The 12,663-nt window shown below is 52.9% G+C and overlaps 1 protein-coding gene across 1 annotated transcript; it reads left to right on the forward strand.

The window, feature by feature from the left end:
* Nucleotides 1-2,243: 2,243 nt before the first annotated feature.
* MAFB (MAF bZIP transcription factor B) lies at nucleotides 2,244-5,999 on the forward strand. Its single transcript, XM_061380080.1, has one exon. The coding sequence runs from the start codon at nucleotides 2,917-2,919 to the stop codon at nucleotides 3,850-3,852; it is 936 nt and encodes a 311-aa protein (XP_061236064.1). The 5' UTR covers nucleotides 2,244-2,916; the 3' UTR covers nucleotides 3,853-5,999.
* Nucleotides 6,000-12,663: the final 6,664 nt, after the last annotated feature.

Genomic DNA, 12,663 nt, shown 5'->3' on the forward strand with positions numbered 1-12,663 from the left:
ACCCAGAAAGTGCCCCGAAATTTTATGACGAGGACGGACGCTCCGAACCGATCTGTGATTCACAGTTTAAAAGACTGAGCAAAAGGACGCAGCATGTGTGGACAGGGAGATATTCAGATCTATGCTTCCTCCGCCTTTCAGTAGCTCCACCTTGTGAAGATACCTCAGTAATTATGACAGGAAAAGTATTCTCTAGCTAATGCCAGGTTTCTCGGGGCTGCTGCTCAGCTCCCCGAGCTCGCCAGGGTCCCCTCTCCCCCACTGCCACCGGTAACGTTTAACGTGCAGGTACGAATACCGCTCTGCCCAGCAGCTTCCAGGACCTCATAAATAACAACGGCGGGGAACCCGCCGCGGGGTCTCTGCTCTCGCCGGCCCTGGGAGGCAGCCGAGCTGCTGCCCCGATCCGCTGCTCCGAGGGGTCGGATCCCGGGCCTCTTTCCGCCTCTCTGCGCCTCCGGCCCCTCGCTAGCCGCGGAAAGACGGCGGTTCCCCAAACCTGGAACTGACGGGAAAGCAGCAGTGCGGGGCCGCTGCGGACCCCCGAGCCCCAGCACCGCCGGGGCTGTGTTGCCCGGGGGAAACGCGGGGAGTGCCGGGGACGGGGGTACGTCCACGCGTGGGGAGCCCTGGGGCTGGCCGCTATCCACTGGGAGTGATGTTCACCCTGAAAGCGTCGCGGGGAAAAACTCCATCAAGGCACTGCCACACGCGATGAAGCCGCTGTGATGCGAATGGGGCTCACCCAAATCCCCGTCCCGGGTCCCCTCTCCCTTCTCCAGCCCGCTGCCGGAGGGAGGGACCCCCGGGAAACTTTCTGGGGGGTGAGGATGGCACTTGGCGCGACTTTCACCTCCTCGGTTCCCTGCGCGGCCGCGGCCCGCTCCGCGGATCTGTGGAGGAGCTGGAGCACCGCGACCGGGCTGCGGGCATCTCCCCTGCGGGCATCTTCCGAGGCTGCGGCTGGGGCTCGGCCAGGGGGGGCCGGGGGGGGGCGGAATTTGGTAGTGTTATCCTTGCTCCAGAGAGGCAGCTCCCTTCTCATTCATTTCTGGGGAGCAGCAGATCTACAGATCTCGAACTTTTCCGTTCTTCCGGCTAAATAAATTGGGGTGGGGGATAAGGGAGATGCTGAGGCGCAGCTCCGGAGCGGCGCGGCCGGGACGGGACAGCACGGGATGGCAACAGCCCCGCTCCCGTTCCCGCTGCCGGTTCCGATCCCGCCTCGCTCCGCTTCTTCCCCTTTTCTCCGGGTGTTTTATCCCGTGAAAAGTATCTGTTATTTCTCCAAACGGACACTTGGGGTCGCACTTTCTGTCTGTTTGAGCGTAAAAACTGTGCTAAAAAGAAGCCCTAATCTCCCTTAATCGTTACAAAATGTTCAAAAAAAAAAAAAAAGAAAAATCCTGTTACCGGACCAAAAAAAAAAAAAAAAAAAAAAAAAAGACAAAAAACCCAAACAAAAACAAAACCCAAAAAAACCCCACAACAAAACAAAACCAAACCAAAACTTAAAATCCCTGCATGGCGAGTGCTCCTCTGCATGCAGGCCCTCACGCAGGGAGCAGCAGAGCAAAGCAAACACGGTCCCTCAGAACTCAAATGTATTTCCTCCCTTCTCTCCCTAACATTTGCGGCAGTTTGTGTCAATGCCTTCGCTTCACTTCAGGGAGAGATTCACTTACTGTCACCGGAGGATTTCCCCGGTCGTACGCGGGGAGATGCCCCTCGGCCGCCCCCAGCCCCAGCGCTAGCACCCAGCCGGACCCGCTCACATCGGGAGCGGCCACAGAAAGTTTGGAAGGGGCGATGCGTGTGCGTGGAGCGGGGCGCAGGGGCGTGTGTGTGACCAGCTTCAGACGTGCTGCGGGACGGCAGCGGGCACGGAGGGACTTTGTTACGTTTAGAACAAAGGGACCGGGGGGGTGTCCCCAACCCCCCCCCTCCCCGATCCTGTGGGGATCGCAGAGACCGAGAGGGGTGTAACCGAGTGCAGGAGGAGCGGAGCGGTGGAGCCGCGGAGCGGGCGGGGAGCTCTCGGCGGAGCCGGCTGGGAGCGGCGGCCGCTCCTCCGGCGCTGCGGAGCTGTCACGGCGCTGCCCGTGCCCGCCCCCGGCCCGCCCCCGGCCCCGCCACCGCCCGCCCGGCCCGGCCCCGCCGCTGCGCTGCCATTGGCGCGGCCGCCGCCGGCCCCGGCCCCCGCCGCGCTCTCGGCGGGCACGGCCGTATAAGAAGCCAAGGGGGGCTGCGCTGCGAGCACAGCTGCACAACGAGCGCTGGCGGCGGCCGCAGCGGAGCCCCGGCCCTGCTCGTGTCCCCTCTCCTCCTTTTTTGTTTTCTCCCCTCCTTCCTCCCCTCTTCCCTCCCCTTCCCCCGCGCTGCCCGAGCCCGCCGGCACTGCCCGGCACAGCCCAACAACACCCAGCGCGCTGCCCCGGCCGCCGGCCAGGGCTGGAAAGTTGCGGCAGACTCCGGTGCTCTGCACCGCGGGGGGAAGGCTCCGGACTTACAAAACCCGGACGGTTTGCACCGCTCTGCTTCCTGCACAGACCCGAAGGCAGCATCTTTGTTTTGTTTTGCTTTTGCCCTTCCTGCCGCCGCTCGCTCCTTTCTCCTTGCGAACGGGCGCGTCGGTGCCAGGAGCTGCTGCAGCCTGCGGCGCGCTGCGTGCGCTCATACAAAAGGGCAGGAGACATCCAGACAGCCCCGGCTCGTCCTTGGCTTTGTTGTCCGGACTGAAAAAGCTTCAGAAGCCGGGAGAAGGAGGCGGCGGTGGAGGGGGAGCGGAGGAAAGGAAGCGAGAGAGCAGAGCCAGGGCTGGTTTGGAATAGGGGAGCGCGGGCAGCCCCCTGCCAGGCTGCGCGCTGGGGTGAGGTCTCCAGCCCCTCCGCCGGGAGAGGTGCCCGCAAGACAGCGATGGCCGGAGAGCTCAGCATCGGAGCCGAGCTGCCCACTAGCCCCCTGGCCATGGAGTATGTCAACGACTTCGACCTGATGAAGTTCGACGTGAAGAAGGAGCCCCTGGGCAGGAACGACCGCTCGGGCAGGCACTGCACACGCCTGCAGCCTGCCGGCTCCGTCTCCTCCACCCCCATCAGCACGCCCTGCAGCTCCGTGCCCTCTTCACCCAGCTTCAGCCCTACCGAGCAGAAGACCCACTTGGAGGACCTGTACTGGATGGCGAACAGCTACCAGCAGATGAACCCCGAGGCGCTGAACCTCACCCCGGAGGACGCTGTTGAAGCCCTCATTGGGTCCCACCAGGTGTCCCAGCAGCTGCAAGGCTTCGAGAGCTTCCGGGCCCACCACCACCACCATCATCACCATCATCAGCACCACCACCAGTACCCTGCTGTCACTCATGAAGACCTGGCCGGCAGCGGGCACCCTCACCATCACCACCACCATCACCACCAGGCCTCTCCCACTCCCTCCACCTCCTCCAGCTCCTCCCAGCAGCTCCAGAACTCGCACCAGCAGCATCCCCCCTCCAGCAGCGTGGAGGACCGGTTCTCAGATGACCAGCTGGTCTCTATGTCCGTGAGGGAGCTCAACAGGCACCTCCGAGGCTTCACCAAAGATGAGGTGATCCGCCTCAAGCAGAAGAGGAGGACCTTGAAGAACAGGGGCTATGCCCAGTCCTGCAGGTATAAACGTGTCCAGCAGAAACACCACCTGGAGAACGAAAAGACGCAGCTCATTCAGCAGGTGGAACAGCTCAAGCAAGAAGTGACCCGGCTCGCCAGAGAGAGAGACGCCTACAAGCTCAAGTGTGAGAAACTTGCCAGCAATGGCTTCAGAGAGGCCGGCTCCACCAGTGACAACCCATCTTCCCCCGAGTTCTTCATGTGAGTGCTTAACAAAAATGATTAAAAAGCAAACAACCCCCCTCCCATCCCCAGACCTGACCCCGTCACCTTCCCCCCGCTCCCATCCTCTTCTGACATCTCCATCCATCTGTCTGCTTGACTAGAGAGAAAGGAGAGAAAAAACAGAGACTTGACTTTTTTGTTTTGTTTTTTGCAGCATCCAAGTCTTCTAGAGTAGCTGTGGGAAGAGTAGGCTGGGGGTGGGGATGGGAGAGGTGAAGTGCAACTTTTGGACTTTCATTTGTGAGTTAGAGAGAGGGACAGAGGCAGACGCCAAGGAGAAAAGGCCAAGTGAAGCGGTTTATAGCTTGCTCACTTGCCAAATGAGATGGACTTTAAGAGAATAATGATAAAGGACAATGAACAAGCCATCTATAACATGCTGCCTGCTCGGGAAGAGAGAGAACATACCCAGCACCATCTCATGCACAATTTACCTGCTTGGAAAAAAAAAAAGAGAATAAGTAAAAAGGACAATATATGCAAACTCTTCATATATTGCCTGCTTTGAGACATAAGTTGCAGGACTCAGATGGGACATTGAATCTAAGGAAGGAAAGAAAGAATGAAAGAAAAGAAAAAAAAAACTCATCAGTTTTATTGCCTGCTTGATTATATAGAAAAATACGAAAATCTGCATTAAAAATATTAATCCTGCATGCTGGACATGTATGGTAATAATTTCTATTTTGTACCATTTTCTTGTTTAACTATAGCATGTTGATCATCGACCATAGATTTCTGTTATTGTTTTGTTTCATCGCTAAGAAAAGCATCCCGAGTTATCAAACTTTCTACTGCTTGTGCAGTTCTGTTCGTTGGTTTTGCTCTTGGTTTTCTTTTATGGTGTTGGCTTGTAAATATCTGCTACTTCAAACCGCACAGGAGAGAAAAACACACAGACACACAATAACATTTCAGCAGGCTGGTCGTACGGTTTGTTTGGTATTAAAGAGATGCTTAAGGAAAAGAAGTTATGGGCATTTTGCATTAGAAAAAACAGAACAACTTCGTGTATCTGGTGCACTTTTAAGTTGTGTTTTTGATTTCTTTGTCTTAGTTTTCATTTTGGTTTTTTGTTTGTTGGGGCAGAAGCCAAACCGCCTGAACGGCATTGACAAACCTAAACTTACCAGGGAAAAACTCCGATCGGTCACTAGAGACTCCTCCATGCCTTAAAGTGGCAGCGAAGCTCTTCCCTTCAGGACAATTCCCAGCCTGTAGCGGGGAGGTTTGGCCATGGAGTTTCCCTTCTGATTGTACACTCAGGAAGCGAAGGACGGACGAGATACCAGTTCCTTTAGAGCAACAACTGCCCCTTGGGTTTCGGTAAATAAAGGAAAACTAAACCCAAACCCAACCAACTCCCCCTCTTCGACAGGACTCGAGTCGCGATAGCAGCGAGGGCTCCCTGTGCCCCCCGAAGTCGGGTTCTCGCTGGCAGCAGCGCAGGGAAAACTGGGGAGGGGGGGGGGGGAGAACAAGTGAGCCCCACACGTGGTTTGAGGAAGACACACCGCAACTTTCAAGTGTATTCTTTTGCAATGATTTGTAACCTGCTTCTCTGCTTCCCTATGCAGCGAGTGAACGTTTTAGCCCAAATTTATTTGCAGTTGTGTAGTAGCAGTAGTTTGGAGTCTTATGGGTGTTTTTATTACTTTTGTTTTGGTTGGTTTTTTTTTTTTTCCTCCTGCAGGTCAGTAAAAGGATTTACGTTGCACTGACAAAAATACCAAAATGAAAACTTATTTTTTAGTTTCCTGTTAGGGTAGCTGGCACTGCTGGCCGGATGCATTTTAAGTTTGTATTAGTTTATAAATTAACAGTAATAACAAGATTGTAATGAACAGCATGGTGCTTGCAGTTTTAAATATTGTGGATATTAGTCATGCATCAGAAAACGAGCTTTGGTTTTTACTGATTCAACTGTGTTGAAATCAAAACATTGCAGCAGCGGGAAAAAAAAGGTTTTTATTTCATGTAAAGTTCTGAAGGGATCAATTTCAAATCCTGCTTATGATATGGAAAATATTAAAAAACCTGGTCTATTGTAGTTTTATTCAGACTGGTTTCTGTTTTTGGTTATTAAAATTGTTTCCTATTTTGCTTATTAAAATCATGGAAATGGCATTTCTTGGAGGGAGCTGCTTCTCTGACTTCTCGTATGCTGGAAAAAAAGGAGAAAAAAGTAATAAAAGAAGGGGCAGGTTTGGACCCTTCCGTGTCCCGTCGTGCTCCCGGGGCGCAGCAGCCGCCGCTCTCCAGTGGCTCACAACCAGCTTTGCCCAACCCGGGATCGCTGCTGGACGCGGGGTCGGGCCCCTCAGTCCTGCGCCCGCCTTTGCTTTGCCCGGGTCTCACCCGTGGCAGAGGGGAACATTCCCCCTGCGCTGCCTCCTTATCCCCCCTGCATCCCTTCTGCAGAGATGCGGAGCTGCGGAGGGGTCCCTCGCTCTGCGGGGAGCGGGAGCCTCCGGCCCTGCCGCCCCGGGCTGCGGGAGAGGGGAAGAGCAGGGTGCAGGCACGGCTTTCTCTTCTTTTCTTTTTCCCTCCTTTCTTTTTTTTTTTTTTTTTTTTTTTTTTTTTCATTAGGAAAGGAGAGGACTTGGACAAGTCTGTCGTTTCCCCCGGCTCCTCTGGGATCTGGGCTCGCCATCCACTTTCTTCTCTCCATATGCACATTATTTTATTTTATTTTATTTATTTTATTTATTTTATTTTATATTTTATTATTTTAACTTTATTTTATTTTACTTTATTTACGCTACTTTATTTTAACCACAGCAAGCGGCAATTCGTCAACTCTAGATGCCTGGGGAGAAAGGCTCAGACACACTTCCCCCCCCCCCCGCGACTATCCCGCTCTCCTCTCGGGGCAGGTACCGCCGCTCCCGGGACGGCAGCCGGGGAGCGCCGGGAGCCCGGAGCCGGGCGGCAGCGTGTCTGCGCGCTCCTGCTTCCCAGCGGGAAAACCGCGCTGGGCTTGAAACGGCGCTGAAAAACCCAAATCCGAGGCACCGCACAACCGAAAATAACGGCCCTCTCCCCGCCCTGCCTCTCCTCCCCACAGCCCCGAGCTCTCTTCGCAGGGGCGGCACAAGGCGCGTTTGCAGAACAAACCCGCTAAGGACAGAGTGTGAAAAACAACAACAAAAAAGGGCAAATACAGTAACTTAAACCCCAAATCCCCTCTTAAATCCCAGCCGCATCTCTGCCTGGTCAGAGCCAGCTGGGCTGGGGAGCTCAGAGGGCCGGGCCCATTCCAGCCCCCCGGCCACATGAGTCAGGCCGGAGAACGAACTCGATCCCTGCTGGCCTGCGAGGAGGGACAGGAGTTTGCAGAGGAAAAGGCTCAGGGAGCCTGGCTTGCCCTGCAGAGCCTCCCCCCTGCCTGTAAATGCTACGGCTGCAGAAAGCCTGAGAGGAATATTGTTTGTGGGAACTGCCACCGCATATTAATGTCCCCTCATGCATGCATTGAATAAATCACCAGGGCTAATTGAACAACAACAACAACAACAAAAAATAGGAAAAACAGGCCTTAGAAAAGCCCTTCAGATTCCCACCGCAGGACTGTGTCAGCGCCGGGGCAGACCCGCCGCCCGGTCCCATTCCTGAGGTTTAATTTATCCCATTGGAAAAGAAAAGGAAAACGGAGCCAAGCACCGAGCACCGCCACGGCTGCAGCGCGGGCATCAGCACCGGGACCGGCACCGGGAAGGGCCAGCGCTGGAGCGGGGCCGCGGGCTGCCCTCCTGCCGGGGCTCTGCCGTGCCCAGAGGGGCGAACAGCCACAGAGCTGGTGCTGGGCCCGGCCGGCTGCTGGGCAGGGCTCTGCCCCGGCGGCACCGGGCACGGGCAGCACCGCTGCCTGGACCCCAAACTCCGCTGTGACTTCCCCCCCCCCCCCCCCGCTCCCCCCGGCTTCGCTCGCCAGTGCTATCCCCGCTCATCGGCTTTGATCTCCCGCTGCTCATCATTGGTTCATGGAAGGCTGTTGACACAGGAGTCGGGGGCACGATGAGGGCACTTTCTTGAAGAGAAAGGGGAACGGAGCAGCTCCTGTTTTCCTGCCCGCCGTAGGCTCTCACGGGAACCAGGGGCTCTGCGGGTCAGCTCGGGGGTCCCTCACAGCCCTGCGAGAAGCTGCATGTCAGCTGCGGGGGATAAAGCATCTTCCCACCCTAAACCCCTTTTCTTGCCCCTCTCCGGGCAGGCAGCCTTGCGGGCGTCTCCCTGGCCTTACAGCCCCGGGAGGTGCTGCAGTGCCCGGCTTCGGCAACTGATGAGGCTCGGGGGGCCCGAGTGCGACCACCTCCTGCTCCGGAAACCTTCCCGGTCATCAGCGTATCGCCCTTGAGGCTCTCCGGAGCCCAGCTGCTTGCAAACGCCTCCCAAAACACCCGGTGAGGCCTGGGAGCGGTCCCCATCCTTGCCCCGGGGAGGACAGAGGGGGCCGGGCAGCGCCCGGGGGGGGGGGGGCTCCGGTGTTTACTGCCAGGCCCCCGCAGCAGCGATGAGCCGAGCCTGCACCCCGGGGACGGGGTGTGCGGCGGGGAAGAGCTCAGGGTTTGCACGGCTGAATTGGGCTGGTGGACGACGGGTCACTGCGCGACCTCCTGAGGACGGCTCCCTTCAGCGAAACCAGTGTTATTTTGTTGGATCTCGCAGGTTTGCAAGAGCTGTTGCGAGCAGCCAGAGCAGAGCTGAATCCCCCGGGGCAGAGGGGAACGACCGGCTCCGGCTGCTCCAGCACTGGAAGAGACACTCGGTTAGGAAACACAATTGGAACACTCCCCCCATTTACTGACACAATTTACGGATCAGTTCTGCCAACTGCTTCATAGACCCTTTTCAACATTCCCTGCCCTCCTCCCCTCCACGAGGGTGTATAAAACTGATTGTCTTTAGTTCCAAATCAGAGAAACCAAAAAGACTTTTCGAACTAAAGATAGAGACAGCATCCCAAGACTGTCCAGAGATGCTGAGCGCGGCTGCTGGCCGGCAGCCGAGCTGCTCCGTGTTGAGGTGGGCAGGCGGGATGTGTTGTGAGGATGAGCCAGGGCTTGGAGATAACTGCTCCCAGCTGGTTTAGGGTTTAATTTTCCTTCTTTCTTTCCCTTTTTCTCCCGTTCCTTCCCCCTTCCGGGCTGGCGCGGTGCCCGCCTGGCTCTGGCAGCCGCGCTGCACTCGGTGATTGACAGACCGGGGTCAGGGAAGCTCTCCGGGGCTCTGCGTGTCAGGTTTCGGGAGGACACACAACGCACCTCCAGCCCTCGGGAAAGCCCCTCCTGGCTCCGCGGCCCAGCAGCTCCCCGCGCATCCTGCCCGGCAGCTTCTCTCCTGCAGTGCCCCGCCGTGCCCCGCTCCTCTCCTCTCTCCTCTCTCCTCTCTCCAAAATCTTCTCTTCTTTGTCCTCTCTCTTCTTTCCCGTCTCCTCTCTCCACTCTCTTTTCCCCTTTTCTCTTTCCTCTCTCCAATTTTAAGTTTGCTCTCCCCCTACAACGATTAAAACAGCAATTCCCCACCACCGAAGGGGAAAAAGCTGTTTTCCTCCTTCTTTGGGCAATTTTCAGTTATGCTTTTTTTTTTTTTTTTTTTTTTTTAATTTAATTTAAATCATTACATTTCCCTCCATTCAGGGTACAGTAAATCTGAAGTTACATGTGCATGCACACACACACACACACTCTAAATATCCTATTGCATAATCTTGTGTAGCACATTCTGTAGTGTGCCGCAGTCTGATAGGATCCCACACCGGACTTTTGTCTTATGCAGGAAGGAGAAGGAGAACAAGAAGATGGGGGGAGGGGGGGGGCGAGATGGGGGAAACTTTCAAGTGCTTCTTTTTCTTGATTTTTAAATGATGACTTTCAGTTGTGAATCCTGAACAGAGTGCAAGGTGCTGCAAAATGAGTTCAAGGCCAGGATGGACGGGGCTCGGAGCAGCCTGATGTACTGGAAGGGGTCCCTGCCCGTGGCAGAGGGTTGGAGCTGGATGAGCTTTAAGGTCCCTGCCAACACAAACCAGGCTGGGATTCTATGATTCTATGAAAATGTTTTCTTGCCCCTGCATCCCAGACAGGGAAGAGATGATTTGTATCTGTGAGCTGGTCCTGCACATCACGGTATGTGGAAGCGTTAGAAAATGGATTGTGGTGTACTCAAACCCTGAGATACTGCGAATCCTTTTCCTTAAGCAGAACTGCTCCAATGGAGGCTTATTGTGTTTACAGGTTTGTCACAACATGGTTAGAATAAACACTGCAGTAAAGAGGGGAAAAAATCATGCTGCAGAAAGCAAAAAACATGTTTCCCTGTCCCACGGAGGCTGCTATTAGGTTTTGAGAGAGTTGTCCTCTACTGTGTTGTATTTCCCCTTTTAAAGTTTCACTGTTTGTCTTAAGGCACAGATTCAAAACACTGCATTTCCACTTTATACATGTGTTCTCTTAAAAGATTTGTTTAGACAAGGAAACCAATGCTAAGTGTTCTCACTTGAAAGAAATTAAATATATAGAATGATAAGCTGCTGCTAAAATATATAAAAAACACTTAAATTAATAATAAGAGCTTGTTCTGAGGCAAAATTCAATTTTACTTCCTATTATGCAATCTTTGCATGTAAAGTTGCTTTAATGCAAAATAGCAGCTCATCAAAAATTCTGTTTTATTGGTATCAAAAATTTATGATATCCTGAGGCATGAGGGGCAGAGAGCAAGGTAGGAAAGCTGTGTCCTTTTACCAAGTTTAGTGCTTTCTTTAAAGAAACATGTCAAACTTATTCCTCCTCCCTTCTTCCCCGTGTTTGGAGTCAGTGGGCAAAGATATATACCAGGGAAAACTCTTCACTGACAATGTCACCGTGCCCCTCTAGCACACCATTCTGTTAACTGTAGCCTCCCTGCAGACTCCTGCTTGCACTGCAGTACTGGGAGACACCAGGGCACGTCCACACAAATCTAGAAATGGGATGATTTCATTCAGCATTGCAATAACGCTGATGAACTGCAATGACACGTGCATTGTTTGTGCCTGTATTTGACTATCAACGCCTGCAACCTCCCGGTGATAAATGTAGAGATCTGATTCTGCTCTAGTTTGGGCTTCCCACTAATGAGGCTTCATTTGTTTCCAGAAAGGTGCTCTTGGCTTTCTAAAGGATATTAAACACTTGGTGACAAGGACATTGTGTCCAGTATGATTACTCTGAAATAAGCATGGCAAGAAATCAGCGCCAGGCACCTGAAATCTGCATTGATAAACTGTTCTTACTGCTTCTTCAGTAACTTCAGGCAATTTATTAAAGGCCACTGACCTTTTATAGCTGGGGAAACTGAGGCAAGGCTGGTGGCAGGGCTCGGTCAGATACATCCCTTCAGCCGTGGTGCCTCAGCTCCCCTTGCCACAGCTGCAACCACAGGGCAATGTCAGCAATTGCCAGGGACTTTAATCTAGGGGGTTTATGGGTCTTGTCTTACTGACTGCTGAATGGAGCAGAAACCTTCCTGCTGGTTCAGGGGGCCCATTTAGAAAAGAAATTACAGAGGGCAATAAAGCTGCACCTTGGACTTCTGCTAACTTCCTTGCTCCTATGCTATGGTGCACTTACTACTTAAGGCCTCTACAAACATGAGAAAGGGAATATATGGTTATAAACAGGTCTTTGAGCTATCACAGCTCTCTGGATCTGCATTTTCCCCCAATTAAGGCAACCAACAACTACAGGCAAAGGGCTTTGAGTCTGAAATCTCTGCTCATGTGGTTCTGAAGGAGAGCTTTTACATTTATCCTCACTCTGGTCCCCATGTTGCTTACTGTCTGGCAGCATCCAGCGCCACATGCCCTGCTAGTGCTATTGCAATGCTATTGTCAGCTCTAGGATGGAGTCAGCCCGTGTAGTTGCTGCAGTTGATGAATGCAGAATGCATTCAGGACACCGGGAAGAGAGGACTGCTAAACTCTTTCTGACACAGCCCATCCTTATTTTTATGTTAGCCTTGACCCATGGATCAAGCATTTTATTCTGGGTGTTGCAGTGGCAACGCTACACTGGTCTGCGAGTGCACACACTGATCTCAGGGATTGGAAAAGCACAAATTCATAAGGTCCAGCAGTGGTTTTGCAGAGTGACAGACTAACCCACTCCACAGATGGATAAAAGGGGTAGCAAGAATGTTAGTAGAAAATGGGCTTGAAAGCATATTTCCAGGTCCACACATACCTCTAGTTAGGCACCCAAAAGAGCAGGGTGTTAATCAAACACCTCTGAGGCTGTGGGGCTGCGTAATGAGTGACTCACACAGAAGTCTGAGAGACAGTCAGGAATCGTGATAATAAAAACAATCACACACACAAAAAAAGCATACGGCTTTCTGGTTGCAGCATTACCAGAGCTCTCTCATGCAGTGATTTCTGTCCTCCTGCATGACTTATATCATGAGGTGATGCAAAAGAAAAGGACACTTTGCTGCTAATATTAAACAGCAGGTAAGTTTAAACTTGGAATAAACAGATTTTATAGTCATGTTACTCAGCTCCATAACTAATAAAATAGCTTGGATAAAATTTAAAGCATAGCAGAGGTATCAGCTGATCTCTGCTCCAGTATCTAAACCCAATGTTTCTATTAAAGAAGTCTTGTATCTTTTAAAAGAAGCCCTTCGCCATAATCTGTTTTCAATTGAAGACCATAGTAAATATATCAAGATTACCGGATCACATTGTTTACAGATGAAACAGTTTAAAGGTGAAGTTATTTTTGGTTTAAATCTTCTGTTTTAAAATGAA

The sequence above is a fragment of the Neopsephotus bourkii genome, unplaced genomic scaffold (assembly GCF_033783945.1).
Source record: "Neopsephotus bourkii isolate Nb327-2 ecotype Australia unplaced genomic scaffold, CSIRO-AGI_Nbou_v1 NB_1787, whole genome shotgun sequence".
Classification (NCBI taxonomy): Eukaryota; Metazoa; Chordata; class Aves; order Psittaciformes; family Psittacidae; genus Neopsephotus; species Neopsephotus bourkii.